Source organism: Bufo bufo, chromosome 3 (assembly GCF_905171765.1).
Source record: "Bufo bufo chromosome 3, aBufBuf1.1, whole genome shotgun sequence".
Lineage (NCBI taxonomy): Eukaryota > Metazoa > Chordata > Amphibia > Anura > Bufonidae > Bufo > Bufo bufo.
Genome location: NC_053391.1, coordinates 246386971 through 246411838, shown reverse-complemented (window position 1 = coordinate 246411838; position 24868 = coordinate 246386971). Strand labels below are relative to the sequence as shown.

At 46.6% G+C, this 24868-nt stretch overlaps 1 protein-coding gene across 1 annotated transcript in view; it reads left to right on the top strand.

Moving 5' to 3' along the window:
- Positions 1-24868, top strand: part of SORT1 (sortilin 1) — a 144469-nt gene that overhangs the window by 106853 nt on the left and 12748 nt on the right. Inside the window, exons 17-18 of the mRNA XM_040424071.1 lie at positions 4803-4917; positions 9274-9383. Of these exons, the coding sequence (XP_040280005.1) occupies positions 4803-4917; positions 9274-9383 (225 nt within the window). The remainder of the gene's footprint in view (positions 1-4802; positions 4918-9273; positions 9384-24868) is intronic.

The window sequence follows — 24868 nt, the reverse complement described above, 5'->3', positions numbered from 1 at the left end:
CAGTCCCCACTTGAAACTGCTTCCGCAGTGGAATTCCGGCGGACCCATGGTTCCCATGTTGAGTCCGCCGAGGGGGTGGTTATTGCTGCGCCTGACGACGTCGGAAGGTAAGTTGGATTCTTGATCCACTGCAGGGCATCTGTTCCCCCTCCCTTCCACTCCCTTCCACCCACCTCTTCTAATGAGGAAATTATCCTTCCTTCCTTCTGCCCTAACCCCTCTCACCCTAGGGAGAAATCTCTCCATTGCCTGGATGTGGTTCGGGCTCTTCGCCTGTATCTTCGCCTCACGGAACCCTTCCGTCTTTCGGACTCTCTTTTTGTGGTCCCTGAGGGCCCTCGTAAGGGGTTGCCTGCCTCCAAGGCCACCATTTCTCACTGGGTTCGGTCGGCCGTCAAGGAGGCCTATGTTGCAAAGGGCCGTGCTCCCCCTTCCAGGTTGACCGCGCATTCTACTAGGGCAGTTGGGGCTTCCTGGGCGGTACGTCATCGGGCATCTGCTTCCCAGGCTTGCCGGGCCGCCATCTGGGCGTCAGTTCACACTTTCTCTAAGTTTTACCATATTCATTCCCTGGCTTCTGCCGACGCCAGTCTGGGGCGCAAAGTTCTGCAAGCAGCTGTGCTTTAGACTGCGGCATGGCGTTTCCTGCTTCTCTCCCTCGGGGACTGCTTTGGGACGTCCCATGGTGCTGTGTCCCCCAATGCCATGCACGAGAAAACTGGATTTTTTGTACTCACCGTAAAATCCTTTTCTCGTAGTAGGCATTGGGGGACACAGATCCCACCCTCGAGTTTCTTCTTGTTTGAGGCCCCAGTTGAAGACTTGTTGGCTCTGTTTTTTCCTTTTGGTTCTGGTGTGCCGTTCCTACTGCTCTTGTACCGACTGATATTTCTCGGCTCTTGCAGAGGGGTATAGCCCACCTGGGAGGAGCCAACACTTTTTTTTTGTTTCTAGTGTCGGCCTCCTAGTGGCAGCTGGGCATATACCCATGGTGCTGTGTCCCCCAATGCCTACTACGAGAAAAGGATTTTACGGTTAGTACAAAAAATCCAGTTTTTTGCAAACCTTATCGTTTGGACCTCTGCACCAATCAGAATTTAGTGTTTGGACGAAAGGTCCTTCAAGCGGTGAACCCCCCCCCCCCCTCTTAAAAAGTTACTGTAAATTGATTGGGTATTTCTCCCATGTGCTGTCATAGGGGACGTCCTGGAAAAACAATACCGGTAAGGGTAATTACTTTTTTATTTTTTATTTTTTTATTAAAAACACCAAGAAGTGACCCCATTTTGTAAAGCGCACCCCCGTACGAACATTTAAAGTAGGGGGAAGCGTAATTTTCAGCAAACAGGTGTCTCGCAGAAATGAATATGTAGTGGTTGGTGAAAAGTGGATCTGTAAGCTATGTGGACTAAATCGGAGATATAAGGTGGTAAAACTACCGGGTACATCATGGACTAAATAAAATTAAAGGGAGTCTTTCACCTAATCTGAGCGTTTTAGACCGCTCAGATCAGGTTATAGACTCTTTGACCCTTATTACAATCGTACCTTTCTCTTCTGTGTCCCTTGTCCAGATCATGAAAATAACACTTTTTAAACTTATGCAAATGATCTTCTGAAGGTTCCCAGGGGCGGCGTTACTGGGCGATGTGCCCAGAAAAACACACCTCCAGCCGGCGGACGTCACGAGCGGCACCAGAGGACGGCGGGCTGGGAACTGGCCCGCACCTGCGCACTGCTTTGCCCATTATGGGCAGAGGAACAGCCTTTCATATTGCGCATGCGCCGGCCGCTGTGCTCTTGCAGTCATCTTTACAGGACGGCCACTCCTAGAGAGAGAAGCAGCAGTGCTGAAATTTCTCCATTTATAGACCATTTGTCTTACCATGGACTGATGAACAGCAAGGCTTTTGGAGATACTTTTATAACCCTTTCCAGCTTTATGCAAGTCAACAATTCTTAATTGTAGGTCTTCTGAGAGCTCTTTTGTGCGAGGCATCATTCACATCAGGCAATGGTTCTTGTGAAAAGCAAACCCAGAACTAGTGTTGTGTTTTTTTTTTTTTTTGTTTTTTTTTTTATAGGGCAGGGCAGCTGTAACCAACACCAATCTCATCTCATTGATTGGACTCCAGTTGGCTGACACCTCACTCCAATTAGCTCTTGGAGATGTCATTAGTCTAGGGCAGTGATAGGCAAACTGCGGCTCTCCAGCTGTTGCAAAACTACAACTCCCACCATGCCCTGCTGTAGGCTGAAAGCTGTAGGCAGTCTTTGCATGCTGGGAGTTGTAGTTCTGCAACAGCTGGAGAGCCGCAGTTTGCCTATCACTGGTCTAGGGGTTCATATACTTTTTCCACCTGCACTGTGAATGTTTACATGGTGTGTTCAATAAATACGTGGTAACATTTAATTCTTTGTGTGTTATTAGTTTAAGCAGACTGTGATTGTCTATTGTTGTGACTTAGATGAAGATCAGATCACATTTTATGACCAATTTGTGCAGAAATCCATATCATTCCAAAGGGTTCACATATTTTTTCTTGCAACTGTGTGTGTATTGTAGGAAGGCGCAAGGGTCCGTCATTGACGGAAGGTACGTGTCACCGAGGTTCCTGGACTCGGTGAGATAAGAACCGGGAATTTTGTGTGTCAGGGGAAGCTAGTGCTCTCTGACACTGTTTTCCTTAGTGTGGCTGTACAGCCAATCCGGGCCGGTTCTTATTGGTAGCAGCCAATGAGCAGGGTGGGTGGCTGTTCCCCACGTCCAGGCCTGGTTTTGGGCTGGGGTTTAAAAACCCAGCTAGCAGCTCAGCTGGGTGTGGAATGAACCTCCAGGTGATAGTGGAGCACTGTGTTTTGGGTGGCTGAGGAGTTCTGCCATACTGTAAGGCTAAGAGCTGCCAGCTGGAAGCCAGGTGCTCTAAAGCCTGCTGTGGACTGCCAGGTGACGTGTTTCTTTGAGTTCTGTGGACTTTTGCTGTGTGAATTAACACGAGGATTCCTGCGGTGTGAATTAACACCAGGGCCCTGCCAAGTATTGTGTTTCTTTTCTGCCTTTTTGTGTGAATAAACACTGACTTTTGCTTTTCAACCGTGGTTTTGCCTCTGTATTGTGTCCGCTTACCCTGCCTACCAGAGCAAATCCCTACAGTATGTATATAATAGTAGCCAATCGTAGCGCTTGAAGCTGCAGGGGGGGGGGGGGGGGGGGGGGGCAAAAGACACCATGCTGCCCTTACCCAGCATGGATGCCTGCTGGTAAGAGCAACCATGGTGCCACCATTTCCCCTGCGATCCTGCCCCAGCACCTGGCGGACCTTGTACATGTACGCCGCTGGTCCTTAAGGGATTAAACAAACAACATTAAAAGACATATTGATATATCTAGTATATCAGAGAAAAGATAGTGTAAAAAAAAAAACATATCTACTGCTCTCTCACAAAATTAAGTCTAAGCCCTGCTATCTGATATACAGTGAAACAAAAAATATAACACTAATGCTCTAACTGTGTTTATAATCCGGTAAGGTTTTTTTGAAAAGAATTACACATATTGTCCTTTTTTATTTTATTTTAAACAGGATTAAATAAGTTTTATATCTTAAAGGACAAAAAATAAATAGGCCAAAAACAGAACCTTATAGCCCATTGCTATTGATCTATTAATATCATCATAAGGTTGCAACAGAGATACAGAGAGACTGGAAGAGTCATAGAAAGGCATAGAAGTGGACGTCCTTTGGCCACATCCCTCACTGATGACCGCTTCATTGTGAACAATGATCTGCAGAACCAGATGATGAATGCCACATAACTCTAACATTTTTAAGAGAGATGAGAAGGTACCCAAGTGTCACATCAGGCCATTCAAAACCGTTTACGTCTGCGTGTTAGACGACCTGCAAGGGTACCTGACCACACCACCTGGCACAGGGGTCAACGTCTTGCATGGACCAGTTGGCCTCAGTGCTGTTCACTGATGAAAGTCGATTCACGCTAAGCAGAAATGATGGCGGTCAACGATTTTGGAGACGTCAAGGAGAGCGCTATAAATCAGCCACTGTTGTCACCAGACGAGCCTTTTGGTGGTGATGGTATTGGTGTTTAGTGTGGGCAGGTGTGTGTAGTCAATGCAGAACTTTCCTACACTTTGTGAATGGTACAGTGACAAGCCCATACTACTTGAATAACCTCATTAATCCAGTCATTATGCCTCTTCATGAACAACACGGGCCTAATTTCATCTTCATGGATGACAATGCACCAGCTCATCCAGATCGCATCATTAGGCAACAGCTGCTGGAGGCAGTCTGCACTTTCTCCAGACCTGAATCCTATTGAAAACCTATGGGATCAGCTGAATGGCCATGTAAAGGCTCGTAACTCTGTACCCCAGAACCTCAATTACCTGAGGGCCGCCCTTCAAGAAGGGTGGAATGCCTTGCGTCATGAGACATTAAGTTGACTTGTGAACAGCATGAGACATCGTTGTCAAGCTGTAATTGATGCTCAAGGCCACATGACAAGTTGAGACACTGACATTTTGTGGGGGTATACCCACCACTGTTGGCTTTTGTTTTAATAAATTGTTTCAGATGAGGAAATCGCCATTGTATGTGTCTACTTAAATGCCCTCCTTACATGATATATAATTTTCCATAAATTTCACCTGAAAGCCAAATATCCCTAACTTTTTGTGAGTAGTGTATCTCATCTGTATGGCCAGCCTGAGAAAATGTGTAAACCCATGAAAATTGTATTTATTTGATCAAAAAGTTTACTACTGTTCTTGCTCACAGGTATCGTAAGATTCCTGGGGATAAGTGCACTGGCGGAATAAACCCTGTTCGCCAAGAATTGGACATGAAGAAAAAATGTACAAATGACCTTTCTGATAGTTCTCAGAAGACACAGGTAATTAAATTAATCATTATTGTTTTAGGAAATAATAAAATCATTTTTTAGACCAATGGCAAATTCAGACTAAACAATAAAACTATGTGTAACATTTCAAAAGATATAATGACTTTTCTGTGGTCAAAAAATGATGTACAGTGTCGAATACTCAAGGATCACTATGAAAAAAAGGCCCTCACACCTACTTTTGCAGGAGATGCCTCCTGTGACAACCACTGACTTATCGTATTCTTTGCCCCGTAAGACGCATCTAGGTTTTAGAGGAGAACAATAGGAAAAAAAAAATTTTTATTAGACCTCAGGTCAGACCACCAATCAGACCCCACCCCCAATATTAATCAGATCTCAGCCGATAGCCCCAATCAGACACCCAATGTTAATAAGATCCCAATAAGACCTCAGATGAGACCCCTAATCAAACCTCAGCTCAGACCCTAATGTGAATGACCCCCAATCAGACCTCGGATAAGAGCCCCATGCCTCTCATCAGCCCCCAGCCACAGAGCACATAAAACAAAAAAAAACATTTACCTCTCCTGCCGCCACTCCTCACCTCTCGCGACATTCCTCCCTCCGTCGGCTGTGCTATGACCTGACGCGCACAGCATGAGCTCACAGAACTCCCTCCCGCTGTGCGCAGCCACAGCACAGCCGAGGACCAGGAAGCAGAGAGTACAGAGCCTTCACCGCTTCTCGCTCCTCCAGTACTAATGACCGCTTCCATAATGATACTGCTTATTTCACCCCATAAGACGCAGGGATATTTCCCCTCTGTGCACCCTTGCTCCTCTACTTTCCTCTGACAGCCTCTCCTTCTTTCTTCAATGAAAGGGCCAGTTTTCTGTATAGTCATCTCACCTGGCCCTGTCAATCGAGGAAAAGCAAGAGTGGCTAGCAGAGGAAGCAGGAGGCGCAAGAGTACACATAGTGTCTTGAGCCTGCCTTTGGTGCACTTAACTGGCAGTTTACATACAGATTAAGTCGTTTTTCTACAGAAGGAAGCAATGGATATCTAAGCGGAAGGTATCATTAAACGCTACAAGGTTTCTTGGCTGGTTTCAGTAAATGTCCTGGTGACAGACTTCTTTTAAAGTACACTATATGGCCAAAATAGGCGGACCCCCTTCTGAATTACTGAGTTAAGGTGTTTCGGCCAAACCCATTGCAAAGACGTACATAAAATTAAGCACACAGCCATGTAATTTCCATAGATGAACATTGGTAGTATTCTGGCTTGTACGGAGATGCTCAGTGACTTGAAACACGGCAGTGTCATATAATGTCCTGTTTAACACAAGTTTGGTTTGGGGGATCTAACAAATCATACATTTTTTGCATGTCCGTTGTAAGTGCTATGGTGTGGTGGAAGCAGCTAGGTGTAACAAAACCGAGCAATAAAGTTGCACGCTGTCTAGATTATAGTGGCAGTACAAGGGAGACTGCATTCAATTAAACTTTGAAGATCGGTGGGTGTGCCGTGAGTCAGAATCCTGCGGGTCTGAAAATGATAAATGTGCAAGAATTAGCATGAGGGGAGCCCAGGCAGGAGCAGCGATCTGTGCAGCGTTCTCCAAGCCAGCACTGTACCAGAATGATTATTTTAAGAAGCTGAAAAATCCAGGACTTTGGGTCCTTTTTTAAGATGGGGGGGGGGGGGGGGGAAGATTAATTTAAGTATGATTAAAATGATTTTTGGGCTCTTTTTAGATCACTTTAAAAGAAAATTGTAAAAAAGTTTAGTTACTCTTTAAACATTAAAGGAGTCGCACGAGTACCACGACTCCTTCAAACAGCTGATCGGCAGGGGTGCCAGGAGTCGAACTATACTGCCGATAGGTCTTCAATACCATTACAGCACACAACCCCTTTTACTGACATCAGCACAAGAACTGTTTGGGAGCTTCATAAAATAGATTTCCATGGTCAAGCAGCTGTACACAAGTCTTACACCATTTGCAATGCATCGCATGAGTCTGGAGCAGTGAAAATATGTTCTCTTGAGTCATTTAATGGCTTTTCACTGTTTGTCAGCCTGGTAAACAAATCTCAGTTTTGAAGGGAGGTGCCCAGACAATGGGTCCTATCAAAATGTTTAGTGTCTACTGTAAGATCTGGTGAAGAAAGGATAATGGTGTGAGGCTGTTTGGGCTAGCTTTTTTATTTTCCAGTAAAGGGTACTGTTAATGCTATAGAATGCAAAGGGATTCTAAAAACTACTTCCTGTTCCCTGACTATGTCCCTGTGCACAGTGAGGTGACAAGTTTGGCTTGGAGGAACTGGAATGGCTGCACAGAGGCTGGACCTTAACCCCTTTTAGAATGAACCGGATCACCATTTGTGAGCCAGACTGTCTTGTCCAATAAGCCCCCTTGCAGACAAGCGTGCCCGGATGCATTGCGTCTGCGATCAGGGAAAATCGTGTGAGTAGGTACACAATTGCTGTCAGTTTTGACTGCGATTGCGTTCCGATCTTGAGTTTTTATTCCGCGGGGGCAATGCGTTTTGCATGCGCGTGATAAAAAACTGACTGTGGTACCCAGACCCGAACCCAGACTTCTTCACTGAAGTTCAGGTTTGGAATTGGTGTTCTGTATATTTTATTATTTTCCATTATAACATGGTTATAATGGAAAATAATAGCATTCTGAATTAAAGAATGCTAAGTAAAAGGTCCATTGTGGGGTTAAAATAAAAAAAAATGAATGAAGAAATCTTCTATCTTCATTCAGCAGGACCTGCGCTGATGTCACCGCGCTCACCACATGGTGAGCATGATCACGTCACCGAAGGTCCTTTTCCAGCCAGGTCCTGCAAGAAGAAGGAAGACCAGCCCGGCTGCGTGATCAAGTGGATGAGGTGAGTTACTTTTTATTTTTTTAACCCCACAATGGACCTTTTACTTAGCATTCTGAATAAAGCATGCTATTTTCCATTATAACCATGTTATAATGGAAAATAATTAAGAAAATGGGGTCCCAGGTAACTAATCCCTCGTCTCCTTAGCAACCATGCGTGAAAATCGCATTGCATCCGTACTTTGCTTGCGGATGCTTACGATTTTCACGCATTCCCATTCGTTTCTATAGGACCTGCGTTGCGTGAAAAACGCAGAATATTGAACATGCTGCGATTTTCACGCAACGCACAAGTGATGCGTGAAAATCACCGCTCATATGCACAGCCCCATTGAAGTGAATAGGTCCGGATTCAGTGTGAGTGCAATGGGTTCACCTCACACATTGCACCCTCTCGGAATTCTCGCCCGTGTGAAAGGGGCCTAACCGTGCTTGACCTCCCAAATGTCCTGTTGTAGCTGCAAAAGGCAGCCAATGTTTTTTGATTGGGATATTCAACAAGCTGGTGTCCATACTTAATAGTCTACTGGCAGTGTGGTCTACACCACTTCAGCTGAGATTTGAAATTACCTGTGGTGATCTCTTCTTAAAGGGGTTGTCCGGGATTGGGGATATTGATGTATGTGTACAATGGTCCCCTAAATATTACATTCATGCCTGTCCTTCCCCTACCAAACATTTCTGATGGCCCTTTTTCACTTCACATTTTCAGCTGGAAGTGCAGTTTCTATCAGTCAGTGACGTACCGGGTCCCTTTCTGCATAGTGAAGCCTCTTCTTCTGCTTTGCAAGGAGCCCGGTGACGTCACTGTCAGCCTCAGTAATTATTCCGAGCGCATGGAGGGGCAGTAACTAGGCGGCAACACACCGTGCTAAGCCACGCCCCTCTGGTCCGGTGATGTCACCGGGCAGGGAGCATTCTCAGGAAGGAGGCGTTAAGGGGCGTGACTAAGAGGGAGGAATAGTTGCGGCAGGAGGCGGCATATGAATTAGGGGGTTGCTGCACTGAGGTGCAGACACACACTTGAAACAACGCGATTCTGCGCTGCGCGCCAGAAAGCAGTGAGGCAGGAAGTTACCGCACACATAAACAGAGAGGTAAACAATCAGTGGGGGACTGTAGGAGCCCTGCTGAAGTGTAAAAATACCTAAAAACAAACTGCTATTAATAGTGATTTAACTGGTTTTAAAAATGATCTTGATCCCGGACAACCCCTTAAATTAGACATTAGACAAGCCAGTCCAGGATGCCAAGGAGAATTTTTTTTTTTATTTTTTGCACCAGTTTATTTTTTTATTCCCCCATAGGCAGAGACTGTATTATGTGGGCATGTATGGCCATTAGTTCACAGGACATAGACATACACGTGATTTAAAAATAAACATTTTGGAAAGGTGACAATATTGTATTGCTACATTGAGTCACTGACCTGCTGCTTCTAAAATTGTTTAAAAATGAATGACCTAATAAATATTGACTGCCTATTCTTTTCTTCTAGGAAAAATCTGCAACAAGCTCTGTCGCACTGATTCTGTCTGTAGCGGTGGTGCTCTTAGTTGCTGTTGCTGCAGCTATCATGATAGTCAAGAAATACATTTGTGGGGGGAGGTAAGAGCCTGAAAACAAAATATACCACATTGAACCTATTAAAATATAGGTACGGGCATCAAACCCTACTAAAGGGGAGGCGGACAAGAAACCTCTTCCTGGTTCTGTGGATTAACACTAGGGATGTCCCTATCATTCATAGGGCCCCATGGTGAAATAAGATGGGGCTCCACCATCTAGTGTAAAAAAAAAAAAAAGAAGAAAACCGCAGCATAAGAAGCAATCATTTAAGGTATTTATAATAGCCCCATATATCAGGAAACCCAGATTATAGGAAAAGCCACCATATGGTTATTCCCCATAAACGGTACAATGTTCTTGCACCTGATTGCCCCCCCATCCCATCTCTGGGCCACATAGCAAGTGCTATGGCTAGAATTACATCCGTGATTAACACTGTCTAAAAAATCAGCGGAGGTTCATTTTAACACCATGTTGTCTGTGATGATTCATTTTTCAGTGCTCCATATCCTCTGCATAGGCATAATTATATAGTTAGAAAATTCTGGTGACTTGTTGGGGGGGGGGGGGGAAGACTGTGGAGCTTATTATCTTATTATTGAGGTCAGTGTATGAGCAGTATGGACAGAGATTCCCCTAAGGGTAAGTGCAAGCCTCTAGAGTTTTAGCAATTACTGTATGACTTTGAGGGACTGTGGAGCGCCTTAACAGAAGCTGTGGAGCTTGGAACACTATACAAATATAATAATCAGTTTTCTTATGACCCTTAGAGCAGCACAGTATGGGATTACTCATATTTGATGACTGATTCGCTATAAAATTAACCCCTAAACTTTACCCTACAACAGAATATATAGACTGTCCTTTACATTTTTAAGATAAGTATCATTACCTTAGTTGCTTAGTCTGTGGCTATTTTATTTTTGTGCCCTTTGTCTTATTATCTTCCTTAGTTCTTTTTTTTGCAGCTTCCTTATGTTTGGGGTTTCTGTAGGGCAATTAGACTATGGCTTCTGCATCAGTCTGTGCACAGACTCTTCTGGTACTGTTTAGGTCACAAGCGCCATCTTGGTTATGGGCACCCACTGGTTTTACCATATATTAACTTATTATATATTATCTATTTTAACAGTTTTACTGTCACAGGATGGTTAAAATCTTAACCCCTTAGGAACGCATGACGTACCGGTACGGCATGTTTCCCGAGTCCTTAAGGACCCATGACGTACCGGTACGTCATGGCTTTAAATCGCGATTCCGGCGCCGCGGGGGTTAATCGGAACAGGATGCCGGCTGAAATCATTCAGCCGGCATCCTGTAACAACGCGGGGGGGGGGGGGGGGGGGTCATTTGACCCCCCCGTATCGGCGATCGCAGAAGTTCAGTACGAGCAGGTCAATTCAGTACGAGCTGCCCTGGGGTTCGTACTGGTTTCCCGGCCCACCGGAGCCCCCTGCCGATGAACTTAGCTGGTGTCCCCCAGTGGACTTTGAGCCCGAGATTCCGGATTTTGCTGGCAATCCTGGAATCCAGATTCCCACAGTGGGGTTTACTGAAATTGACTTTTTTAGTTTTTTTTCAGTAACCCACTGGTGAATCTGATGGTGGTGTAGACAAATCTGTACGCCCAACAGTTCGTCGCTCAAAACCCGGGCTCATTTTTGGCTAGACCCGGTGGCTGGACGCCGGTCAGTGCAGCCAAGATGAGTACATTTTGGGGCCTCGTGCTGCATATGGGTCTAGTTCAAAAACCCAGTGTCAGGCAATACTGGAGTGGGGACGTCCTCTACCAGACCCCACTGTACAGTATGGTCATGACACGTCCCCGGTTTGAGGCCATCCGGAAATGTCTGCATTATTCCGATAATGCAGCATGTCCCCCCCGAGGTGCCTATGACCGTCTGTATAATATACGGCCGGTCATCGATCACGTCTGTGCCAAATTTGAACAGGCCTACGTACCTGGAAGGGAGGTCACGGTTGATGAGTCTCTCGTTGCGTTCAAGGGGAGACTCAGTTTCCGCCAATACATTCCCACAAAGCGGGCGAGGTATGGCGTGAAGCTATACAAAATTTGTGAGAGTACCTCAGGGTACACTTACAAATTTTGTGCGTACGAGGGGCGAGATTCCCGTATTCAACCCCGAGAATGTCCCCCCACTCTGGGTGTTAGCGGGAAACTCATGTGGGACCTTATGTACCCACTGCTAGATAAGGGTTACCACTTGTACGTGGATAACTTTTATACCAGCATTCCCTTGTTCAGGTCCCTTGCTGCTTGTGGGACCGTGCGGAAAAATCAACGCGGCCTCCCTGCCCACCCCCTCCAGGTACCTATACCCAGGGGTGAGACCCGTGCACTTACCAGTGGAAACCTGTTGCTGGTCAGGTATAAGGACAAGAGGGATGTCCTTATGCTGTCCACAATCCACGGTAACAGCACCACCCCTGTCCCTGTGCGAGGTACCGCGGCAACGGTCCTCAAGCCTGATTGTATCGTCGACTACAATCTGTATATGGGAGGAGTTGATCTCTCTGATAAAGTCCTCACGCCATATAATGCCATGCGCAAAACCCGGGCATGGTACAAAAAAGTTGCGGTCTACTTGGTGCAGGTTGCCATGTACAACTCTTTTGTACTATCCCGAAGCGCTGGCAGCCCAGGGACATTCCTCCAATTCTATGAGGCAGTCCTCAAAGACCTGATCTTTTCGGACCGGGAAAGAGCAGGCCAGAGTACCTTGGGAATTGGAGGCGCCTGGATCGTCCCTGGCCAACATTTTCCAGGTGTGGTCCCCCATACTGGAAAGAAGGGACGAACCCAAAAAAGATGCAGAGTGTGTCACACGAGGGGGATACGGAAGGACACCACCACTCAATGTGACACTTGCCCCGATCATCTGGGCCTCTGCGTTATCGATTGCTTCAGGGAGTATCGCACTTCCATGGAGTACTAAATTTTTATAATCCCCAACAGTCCACTAGAGAACATAAAAAACTATGGCTCTCAGACTTTGGAGACACGGAAACAATTTTTTTTTTCCCCAAAAAAATATTAGTTTTAGTGCAGGCATCCTCAAACTGCGGCCCTCCAGATGTTGTAAAACTATAACTCCCAGCATGCCCAGACAACCTACAGCCATCAGCAGGGCATGGTGGGAATTGTAGTTTTACAACATCTGGAGGGCCGCAGTTTTAGGATGCCTGCTTAGTGTTTCCAAAGTCTGAGAGCCATACATATTGAGCATCGTCACGTGCGTAAAAGTCGTCGCTATAAAAATAACATTTGACCAAACCCCTCGGATGAACAGCGTTAAAAATATATAATAAAAACTGTGCCAAAACACCCATTTTTGGGCAAAATTTTCATTTGAATCCTTTTTTCCGGTAATAAAGCAAGGGTTAACAGCCAAACAAAACTAAATATTTATTGCTGTGATTCTGTAGTTTGCAGAAACATCCCATATGTGGTCGTAAATGGCTATATAGCCGCACGGCAGGGCATAGAACGAAGGGAACTCCATATGGTTTCTGGAAGGCAGATTTTGATAGACTGTTTTTTTTTTTTTTTTGACACCATGTCCCTTTAGAAGCCCCCCCCCCTGATGTAGCCTAGACTAGAAACTCCAAAAAAGTGACCCCATCTAAGAAACTACACCCCTCAAGGTATTCAAAAGTTACTTTACAAACTATGTTAACCCTTTAGGTGTTCCACAAAACTAAATTGCGAATGTAGAAAAAAAATTTGAATTACATATTTTTTTTTTACCTTGCCTCAAAAAAGTGTAATATAGAGCAACCAAAAATCATATTTACCCCCTAAAATAGTCCCAAAACAACAACCACCTTATCCCGTAGTTTCCTAGATGGGGTCACTTTTATGGAGTTTCTACTCTAAGGGTGCATCAGGGGGCTTGAAAGGGTACATGGTGTAAAAAAACCAGTCCAGCAAAATCTGCCTTCCATAAACCATATGGCGTCCCCCTTCTTCTATGTCCTGCCGTTTAGCCAAATAGTAGTTTACGACCACATATGGGGTGTTTCTGCAAACTACAGAATCAGGGCAACCCAATTTGAGTTTTGTTTGGCTGTTAACCCATTTTTTCCAGTAATAAAGTAAGGGTTAAGATGGAAAATTTTCCAAAAAATTGAAATTTCTAAATTGTTTCTCCATCTGCCATTAACTCTTGTGGAACACCTAAAGGGTTAACAAAGTTTGTAAACCCAGTTTTGAATACCTTGAGGGGTGTACTTTCTTAGATGGAGTCACTTTTTTGAAATTTCTATTCTAGGGGTGCAACGGGGGGGCTTCAAATGGGACATGGTATAAACAAAACCAGTCCTGCAAAATCTGCCTTGCAAAACCCATATGGTGTTCCCCTCCTTCTATGTCCTCCCGTTTGGCCAAACAGTAGTTTACGACCACATATGGGGTGTTTCTGCAAACTACAGAATCAGGGCAACCCATATTGAGTTTTGTTTGGCAGTTAACCCTTGTTTTATTCCTGGAAAAAATTGATTATGTTGGAAAATTTTCCAAAAACTCTTAAATTTTATGTCCATTTGCCATGAAGTCTTGTGGAAGACCTAAAGGGTTAACAAAGTTTGTAAAAACAGTTTTCAATACCTTGAGGGGTGTAGTTTCTAGAATTATCTAAGCCTCACAATATGACTTTAAACCTGAACTGGTCCATAAAAAGTGGGATTTTGAAGATTTCTGAAAAATTTAAAAATTTGCTTCTAAACTTCTAAGCCTTGTAACATCCCCAAAAAATAAAATATCATTCCCAAAATGCTACAAACATGAAGTAGACATATGGGGAATGTAAAGTCATCACAATTTTTGGGGGTATTACTATGTATTACAGAAGTAGAGAAACTGAAACGTTGAAATTTGCCAATTTTTCAAAATTTTTGGTAAATATGGTATTTTTTATGCTAAAAAAAATAACTTTTTTGACCCAATTTTAGCAGTGTCATGAAGTACAATATGTGACGAAAAAACAATCTCAGAACGGCCTGAGTAAGTCAAAGCGTTTTAAAGTTATCAGCACTTAAAGTGACACTGGTCAGATTTGCAAAAAAATGGCCAAGTCCTTAAGGTGAAATAGGGCTGATTTCTTAAGGGGTTAAAGGCTATGGAAACCTTTGTAAAAAAAATAAAAAAAAATATTATTTCTTTTACACCAATTTAATTTATTTTGTGGAAAAAATCATTTCTCCAATTGGTTCTATTTATCTATCTTTTTTTGTTTTCCTTCTACAGCCTGCTGTGCTTCCTTCCCTTCAGGATGGCAGAGCAGTGCAGACTGGCAGCTGTAACATACAATGATTAATATGGGGAACATGCCCCCATCCCCCCCCTGTTCAGTATGGTCATCTGTGCCCCCCTGTCAAGGCTGGACCGCCCCCCCCCCCCCCCCTTCCCCAGTAGCACAGGACTCCCCCCTAACCCCCCGTTCAGGATGGCTGAGTAAAGCCCCCCCTTCCTTCATGATGGCGCGGCAGCAGATAGCACCCCCCCCCCGTTCAGGATGACCGAGCGGAGCCCCCCTTCCCTTCCCCTTCAGGACGGCGCGCAGCAGAGAATACCCAAACGGAAACCCTGCACCCCGTTCAGGATGGCTGAGGGGAGCAGATTTTCAGCTGTAACACACAGCTGACAATCTGCTTGAAACGTCCGACATCTGTGCTAGCACCAATGTCTGCCATTTGACCCCTTCCATGCCACGGTCCTTAAGGTCCGCTGTATGGAAGGGGCTAACCATCGGGCTGCTGTGGCAGCGCCCCGATGGTTACCATGGCCTTCACAGACATCCAGATTGCCATGGTATATCTGAGCCTGATAAAGCTCCTGCTAAAAGTGTAAAAAAAAAAGTGAAGTAAAAAAATAAATCCATACTTTCTCGTTCATTCCATTGGGGGACACAGACCATGGGTATAGCTTAGAGATATTACTAGGAGGGACACTATGCAAAAAAAGAAGCTCCTCCTCCTCGGGCTATACCCCCAGGCACCTCCAGGAGAACTTCAGTCTTTGCTTAGTGTCCGTCCAAGGAGGTTGACTCTTACTCTTCTCCTGTTTGTTATTTTCTGTTTTCAGATGGGGACGCAGGTCAGCATTGCGCTTTCCTGGCCCCTGTGGAGTGTCTGCCACGGTCTTCTGAAGGTTCCTGGCTACCTCCCATTCCCCCACAGAAGAAAAGTGGATCCAGGCTCGACATGTAAGCTCTGGCATCCCACCAGCTGCTGGGACACCTGCTGCCTACCCTCCCCAGAGCACTGCCCTCCCTTGGAGTCAGATGTCTGAAGAGGTGACTCCCTGCTGGTCTGGACATCGAGGGAGCATGCTGAGCAGATAAGTATTGCCTGCTTCAATCTCCCTTCTCTCTCTTCCCTCCCCCCTATCTTCATGTCGTTTGTCTGGCACTCTGAGGCCGCCTGGGTGAGCTGGAAAAGGACCTGCTGGGGGCATTTTTTCCTAGGGGAGGGGGCCTTCCGGGTAGGGCTGATGATTCTCTATCTTCATTTTTCCTACCTGCCTACAGCTCAAACGGCAGCTTAAGATCGGCAGAGACAGGACGCCTCTGCATATGATTATTTCTGTTCCTTTAGACTGCGGCCGCTGCGCTCTCTGCAGCTCCCTGCCGGACCGCTCCGTCATTCATTAACCCCCGCTGCGCCGTACGGCTATGGGGTGTAGTTTGAATCGCGTGCGCGCTTTTTTTGCGCCGCAGTGACGCGCTCAAGGGGGCGGAGCTTCGGCGTCCGGCCTGTTTTCTCCTTACTCCGGAGACTCTGCTGGATTGTGGCCGTGCAGCTCCTCAGTGACCGGAGACTTCTGCTGTTTGCCTGGGTGGTAGGAATTGCAGCAACCTAATAGGAAATCTGATTTACATTGGAATCCATCATGCCTAAACCTGGGGCCCCTAAGCCTTCCAAGGCTCCCTCTCAGGCTCCACTGGAGTCATGTAAGATATGCCTTAGGCCTTTTTCTGTCACTGGTTCTTGTGACTCATGCCCTGCTCCTATACAGGATCAGCCTCCTTCTCTTGCTCAGCCCGGTCCTCCCTCTGCCCCTGCGGAACCAGCGGTACCCGCCTGGGCCTCCGCCATGTCTAATGCGGCAGCTGATCTGGCCTTAGTTGCCAAGGCAGCCATGTCCTTCATGGAGCGCATGGCGGCTACTACCCCTGTGGCAGCCACCACTCCATCTCCTCTCAGTGACTCTCACAGAGGGCGTCTGACTTCTAAAAGGCAGCGTGAGCGGCAGCATTCCTCCTCGGATGACTCCGCTTCTCCCCCTCGCCTTGAGGCATGCCCGGTTGACTCTCCCCCCCTGCAGGGAGCGCAAATCCGAAGGGGAATTGTCCGGATCGGACGAAGTCACGGAGCGGGAACCCCTGCCTAAGCTTTCCACCATGGTAACAGAGTTGGTGGCAGCCGTCCGTGACACTTTTAATATACAAGGGGATTCTCCTCCCTCCACTAGTCGGGAGTTCTCCCTTTTTCCACCTAAGAAGCAGGAGTCCGCTGTGTTCCCTATTCATGAGGAATTCACTGCGGTCATATCAAAAGCTTGGGATCGTCCTAATCAAAAGTTTTCGGCTACCAAGCGTATGGATACACTGTATCCTTTTCCAGCTGACACAGTGGAAAAGTGGACTTCTTCCCCTAAGGTAGATCCTCCGGTGGCCAGGTTAGCCGAGAACACGGCCCTTCCCGTTCTAGACGGTTCCTCTCTGCAGGATGCGGTGGACAGACGTTTGGATTCACTTTCCAAGTCTATCTTCTCCCTGGCGGGCGCTTCCCTGCGGCGGGCCTTCGCGTCAGCTTGGGTCGCCAGAGCCCTTACAATGTGGTTGCAGCGCCACCACCAGGATCTGTCAGAGCAGGACGCCTCTGCAGATACTCTGGATTTTATCATTCAGATGTCTCAAGCTTCCAAATATCTCTGTGAGGCTTCAATGGACATCGGCTCCCTCTTTGCCCGTATTTCGGCCCTCTCTGTCATTCAGCGCAGGGAGGTCTGGCTGAAGGTGTGGGATGCTGATGCCTCATCTAAGCGTTCACTCGCTAACCTTCCCTTTGAAGGGTCCAGGCTCTTTGGGGCTCAACTAGATGAATTTATTTCGGCCGCAACTGGGGGCAAGAGCACTTATCTACCTCAGCCCAGGACGAAGCGTCCCTTTCGGTCTCGGCCTTCAGTTTTCCGGGGCCAGTCCTTTCGTCGCTTCTCCACTGCCAGGACGCTGTCGTCCTCATCGGCAGGGGGGTCCCAGGACTCCCGCAAGAAGCCTTTCTTCAAGCCCCAGCCTTCTTGGCGGCCTCGGACGCAGTCAGCCCGTCCTCCTGCTCCCAAGCAACCCTCCGCATGAAGGGGTGCCCCCACCCCTCGTGGTGGGGGGACGTCTGCTCTCCTTTCAACAAGTTTGGAGGGCTCACGTTCTGGACGCCTGGGCTCTGGAAGTGGTGACGTCCGGTTACAAGTTGGAGTTCGCGTCCAGTCCGCCGGAACGTTTTTTCCCTTCTCGCGTTCCGGGGGATCCGGCCAAGGCCTCGGATCTCTTTTTTGCGGTCTCCTCTCTTCTGGACCGTGGTGTCATTTCCCCCGTTCCCCCAGAAGAGCAAGGGACAGGTTTTTACTCAAACCTGTTCGTTGTTCCAAAGAAGGAGGGGTCAGTGCGTCCGATCTTGGATCTAAAACTTCTCAACAAGTTTCTACGGGTGCGGAAGTTTCGCATGGAGTCCCTTCGCTCCGTTATTGCTTCTCTGAGTCCAGGAGAATTCCTCGCGTCTGTGGACATTCAAGACTCCTACTTGCACGTCCCTATTGCAGAGTCCCACCATCGTTTTCTGCGCTTTGCCATAGGGGGGCGTCATTACCAGTTCGTCGCCCTACCTTTTGGGTTGGCGACCGCCCCTCGGGTTTTTACGAAGATTCTGGCGCCTCTCATGGCGCTTCTTCGCACCAGGGGCATCTCTTTGTTACCATACCTAGACGACATCTTGATAAAAGCTCCGTCTCTTCCACAGGCCGAGGACAGCGTCCGAATCACCGTTCAATCCCTGGAACGGTTCGGGTGGCTGATCAATCTTCCCAAGTCCTCTCTTCACCCCTCCCAGAGACTCTCGTTCCTGGGGATGATCTTGGACACCTCGATTTCTCGGGTGTTTCTTCCGGATTCCAAGGTTTCCCAGATTCGACTGGCAGTGGTGTTTCTTCTACGCTCTCCACGTCCCACCATTCGGGAGTGCATGCGGGTGCTGGGCCTTATGGTCTCCTCTTTCGAGGCGATTCCGTACGCCCAATTTCACACTCGTCCGCTACAACAAATGATCCTTGCCCTCTGGAACAAGAGCCCTCGGGGTCTAGACACTCCTGTTCTTCTGTCCCGGCACGTTCGAGCTTCTCTCCCTTGGTGGCAGTCTTCCCTCAACCTATCGTCAGGAAGGTCCTTCCTTCCGTTCTCCTGGACGGTAGTCACCACCGACGCCAGCCTCATCGGTTGGGGAGGTGTTCTCCGGAACCTCACAGTTCAGGGTGTCTGGTCGACGGAGGAGTCCCGTCTCCCGATAAACGTCTTGGAACTAAGGGCGATTTTCCACTCCCTCTCCCACTGGACTCCTCTCCTTGCAACTCGCCCGGTGCGTGTTCAGTCGGACAATGCCACGGCTGTGGCTTATGTCAACCATCAGGGCGGGACCCGCAGTCGGGCAGTAATGCAGGAAGTAGCGAGGATCCTCTTATGGGCGGAGTCGCATGTTCCAGTATTGTCGGCAGTGTATATCCCGGGAGTCGACAATTGGACGGCGGATTTTCTGAGTCGCACCAGGGTGGATCCGGGAGAATGGTCTCTCCATCCGGAGGTTTTCGAGGACATCTGCAACCGATGGGGCCGTCCGGACGTAGATTTGATGGCTTCCCGGCTCAACCACAAGGTGCCGGTGTATCTAGCCCGCGCTCGAGACCCGCGGGCGGACGGGGTAGACGCGCTGGTAGCTCCATGGCAGCGGTTCAGCCTCCTTTACGTCTTCCCTCCGATTCCTCTGTTGCCGAAGGTGCTGCGCAAGATAGAGGCGGAGGGGATACCAACCATTCTCGTCGCCCCGGATTGGCCTCGCCGCGCCTGGTTCTCCAGCGTCGCTCGTATGTTGGTCGACGTTCCGTGGCCGCTACCCGACAGAGAGGATCTCCTGTCTCAGGGGCCACTCTTCCACCAGAATTCACGGCAGCTGCGTTTAACGGCGTGGCTGTTGAGACCTCCATCCTAAGGAAGAGAGGCTTCTCTGATGCGGTGGTGAGAACCATGATCAGGGCTCGGAAGCCGGCTTCTTCACGGATCTATTATCGCACCTGGAAGGCCTTCCTGGTTTTTTGTGAGAAGTCGGGCTACCCGCCCCTACGTTTCTCTGTCCCAGTGGTGCTGTCCTTTCTCCAATCCGGCCTTGACATGGGTCTGTCGCTCAGTTCTTTGAAGGGTCAGGTTTCTGCTTTGGCTATCTTTTTTTCAGAAGTCCATTGCCTTTTTGAGACCTGTGAAAACCTTCCTGCAGGGGGTGGCGCATTCTGTTCCCCCGTATGTGCCTCCCTTGCCCCCCTGGGATCTCAACTTGGTTCTGCGTGCCCTTCAGTCGGCGCCTTTTGAGCCTCTGAGGGAGATCTCTCTGGTTTTACTCACCTGGAAGGTAGTTTTTCTGGTGGCCATAACCTCCATCAGGCGAGTTTCGGAGCTGGCCGCACTTTCCTGCCGAGAACCTTTTCTGGTCTTTCACCAGGATAAGGTGGTGCTCAGACCGGTGCCTTCTTTTTTGCCCAAGGTGGTTTCTCCCTTCCACCTTAACGAAGATCTTGTCCTGCCCTCTTTTTGTCCTTCTCCGGCGAACCCCAAGGAATGCGCTCTCCACTCTCTGGACGTCGTCAGGGCTCTGAAGGTGTACCTGGGGGCTACTGCCTCCTTCCGGCGTTCAGACTCTCTCTTTGTGATTCCTGAAGGGTCTCGTAAGGGCCTGGCGGCTTCCAAGGTCACCGTGGCGCGGTGGATCCGTTCCGCTATTGCTGCGGCCTATCGCGCTCGTGGCCAGGTTCCGCCGTCACGGATTACTGCTCACTCCACAAGGGCAGTGGGAGCTTCCTGGGCTAGACGCAATCGCGCATCCGTTTCCCAGTTGTGTAAGGCGACCACTTGGTCGTCCTTACATACTTTCACAAAGTTTTATCAGCTACACTCTCTGGCCTCGGCTGATGCTGTTTTTGGGCGCAGGGTATTGCAGGCTGTGGTTCCTGTTTAACTGCGGGACGTTTATTCCAGGCGGTGTTGGGTTTATTTCTTGTTCCCACCCCATGGACTGCTTTGGGACGTCCCATGGTCTGTGTCCCCCAATGGAATGAACGAGAAAAGGAGATTTTTGTGAAACTCACCTGTAAAATCTTTTTCTCGTCTTTTCCATTGGGGGACACAGCTCCCGCCCCTTTTTTTTATGGTTTTCGCCTTATGGTGTGCGGTGTGATGGTTTCCATTGTGTTTTATTTCCGTTCTCCTTCTCCTACTGCTTTTCCAACGACTGAAGTTCTGCTGGAGGTGCCTAGGGGTATAGCCCGAGGAGGAGGAGCTTCTTTTTTTGCATAGTGTCCCTCCTAGTAATATCTCTAAGCTATACCCATGGTCTGTGTCCCCCAATGGAAAAGACGAGAAAAAGATTTTACAGGTGAGTTTCACAAAAATCTCCTTTTATCCGCACATATAATTAGTATTTTTTTATTTTTAAATTTTTAACCAAACATGTTTTGTATGGTCACATCCGTAATGACCTAATCTATAAAAGGATCATGTTACTTTCCCCGCACGGTGAACGCTGTAAAACAAAACTGATAGAATTGAAATTTTGCCCACTTCACTTCCCAAAAAATTGTATAAAATGCGATCAAGAGTTATATGTACCAAAAGTTAGCACCAATCTAACGGTCACCTCATTCCGCCAAAAATGAGACCCTACATAAGACAATCGCCCAAAAAAAAAAAATGGCTTCCAGAAAATTGAAACAAAAAAACATGATTTTCTTTCAAACTTTTATAAATCCAAAATAAAATGTAAAAAAATACACATATTAGGTATCTCTGCGTTGTTACGACCTGCTCTATAAAAATATCACATTATCTACTGTTGTGAAAAACAAAAAATAAAACTGGGCCAGAACAGCCATTTTTTGGTTACCTTGTCTCACAAAAAGTGTGTGTGTGTATATATGTATGTATGTGTGTATATATATATATATATATATATATATATATATATATATATATATATATATATATATATATATATATATATATATTAGTACAGACCAAAAGTTTGGACACACCTTCTCATTCAAAGAGTTTTCTTTATTTTCATGACTATGAAAATTGTAGATTCACACTGAAGGCATCAAAACTATGAATTAACACATGTGGAATTATATACATAACAAACAAGTGTGAAACAACTTAAAATATGTCATATTCTAGGTTCTTCAAAGTAGCCACCGTTTGCTTTGATTACTGATTTGCACACTCTTGGCATTCTCTTGATGAGCTTCAAGAGGTAGTCCCCTGAAATGGTTTTCACTTCACAGGTGTGCCCTGTCAGGTTTAATAAGTGGGATTTCTTGCCTTATAAATGGGGTTGGGACCATCAGTGGCATTGAGGAGAAGTCAGGTGGATACACAGCTGATAGTCCTACTGAATAGACTGTTAGAATTTGTATTATGGCAAGAAAAAAGCAGCTAAGTAAAGAAAAACGAGTGGCCATCATTACTTTAAGAAATTAAGGCCAGTCAGTCAGCCGAAAGATTGGGAAAACTTTGAAATTAAGGGCTATTTGACCATGAAGGAGAGTGATGGGGTGCTGTGCCAGATGACCTGGCCTCCACAGTCACCGGACCTGAACCCAATTGAGATGGTTTGGGGTGAGCTGGACCGCAGAGTGAAGGCAAAAGGGCCAACAAGTGCTAAGCATCTCTGGGAACTCCTTCAAGACTGTTGGTAGACCATTTCAAGGGACTACCTCTTGAAGCTCATCAAGAGAATGCCAAGAGTGTGCAAAGCAGTAATCAAAGCAAAAGGTGGCTACTTTGAAGAACCTAGAACAGTGGTGGCGAACCTATGGCACTCAGAGCCCTCCCTGTGGGCACCCACATCCTGGAATAAGTCTATGGTGTACCAATATGCCTTAGACTTTTCCTGCCATTCATCAGCGCAGGGCGGACTATGAATAGTGCAGGCAGCGCACTGAATGTAGGCAGGGTATTATAGCTAAACGATAAACTACATGGAAGATACACTATACTGGACTGTAGAATTCAGGGTGAATTACCATGTCAGCACTTTGCGATAAAAAAGTGGGTTTTGGGTTGCAGTTTGGGCACTCGGTCTGTAAAAGGTTCAACATCACTGACCTAGAATATGACATATTTTCAGTTGTTTCACAATTGTTTATGTGTATAATTCCACATGTGTTAATTCATAGTTTTGATGCCTTCATAGTCATGAAAATAAAGAAAACTCTTTGAATGAGAAGGTGTGTCCAAACTTTTGGTCTGTACTGTGTGTGTGTGTGTGTGTGTGTGTATATATATGTGTGTGTGTGTATGTGTGTATGTGTGTGTATATGTATGTATATATATATATATATACACACACACACCCCTAAAGAATTATTAGGAACACCTGTTCTATTTCTTATTAATGCAATTATCTAGTCAACCAATCACATGGCAGTTGCTTCAATGCATTTAGGGGTCTGGTCCTGGTCAAGACAATCTCCTGAACTCCAAACTGAATGTCAGAATGGGAAAGAAAGGTGATTTAAGCAATTTTGAGCGTGGCATGGTTGTTAGTGCCAGACGGGCCGGTCTGAGTATTTCACAATCTGTTCAGTTACTGGGATTTTCACGCACAACCATTTCTAGGGTTTACAAAGAATGGTGTGAAAAGGGAAAAACATCCAGTATGCGGCAGTCCTGTGGGCAAAAATGCCTTATGGATGCTAGAGGTCAGAGGAGAATGGGCCGACTGATTCAAGCTGATAGAAGAGCAACGATGACTGAAATAACCACTCGTTACAACCGAGGTATGCAGCAAAGCATTTGTGAAGCCACAACACGCACAACCTTGAGGCGGATAGGCTACAACAGCAGAAGACGCCACCGGGTACCACTCATCTCCACTACAAATAGGAAAAAGAGGCTACAATTTGCACAAGCTCACCAAAATTGGACTGTTGAAGACTGGAAAAATGTTGCCTGGTCAGATGAGTCTCGATTTCTGTTGAGACATTCAAATGGTAGAGTCCGAATTTGGTGTAAACAGAATGAGAACATGTATCCATCCTCTGATGGCTACTTCCAGCAGGATAATGCACCATGTCACAAAGCTCGAATCATTTCAAATTGGTTTCTTGAACATGACAATGAGTTCACTGTACTAAAATGGCCCCCACAGTCACCAGATCTCAACCCAATAGAGCATCTTTGGGATGTGGTGGAACAGGAGCTTCGTGCCCTGGATGTGCATCCCTCAAATCTCCATCAACTGCAAGATGCTATCCTATCAATATGGGCCAACATTTCTAAAGAATGCTATCAGCACCTAGTGGAATCAATGCCACGTAGAATTAAGGCAGTTCTGAAGGCAAAAGGGGGTCCAACACCGTATTAGTATGGTGTTCCTAATAATTCTTTAGGTGTGTATATATAATATATATATATATATATATATATATATATATATATATATAATATATATATATATATACACACAGTCCTGATCAAAAGTTTAAGACCACTTGAAAAATGGTAAAAAATCATATTTAGCATGGCTAGATCTTAACTAGGTTCCAAGTAGAGCTTCAACATGCAACAAGAAGAAATGGGAGTGAGACAAAACATTTTTTGAGCATCTAATTTAATGAAAACAACGAATAAACCGAAACAGGCTGTTTTTCAGCTGATCAAAAGTTTAGGACCACACCTCCAAAAAAAAACTAACACCCCCCCCCCCCCCCACCAAAACAGAAATCCAACTTCTAAACATGAACTCAGTAATGAGTAGCTCCGCCGTTATTGTTTATCACTTCAAAAATTTGTTTCGGCATGCTTGATGCAAGGGTTTCCATGAGGTGAGTGGGAACATTTCTCCAAGTGGTGAAGACGGCCGCACGAAGGCCATCTACTGTCTGGAACTGTTGTCCATTTTTGTAAACTTCCCTTGCCATCCATCCCCAAAGGTTTTTAATTGGATTTAGATCAGGGGAACACGCAGGATGGGCTAAAAGAGTATTGTTATTCTCCTGGAAGAAGTCCCTTGTCCTGCGGGCATTGTGTACTGTAGCGTTGTCCTGTTGAAAAACCCAGTCGTTACCACACAGACGAGGGCCCTCAGTCATGAGGAATGCTCTCTGCAACATCTGGACATGGCCAGCGGCCGTTTGATGCCCCTGCACATCCTGAAGCTCCATTGTTCCACTGAAGGAAAAAGCACCC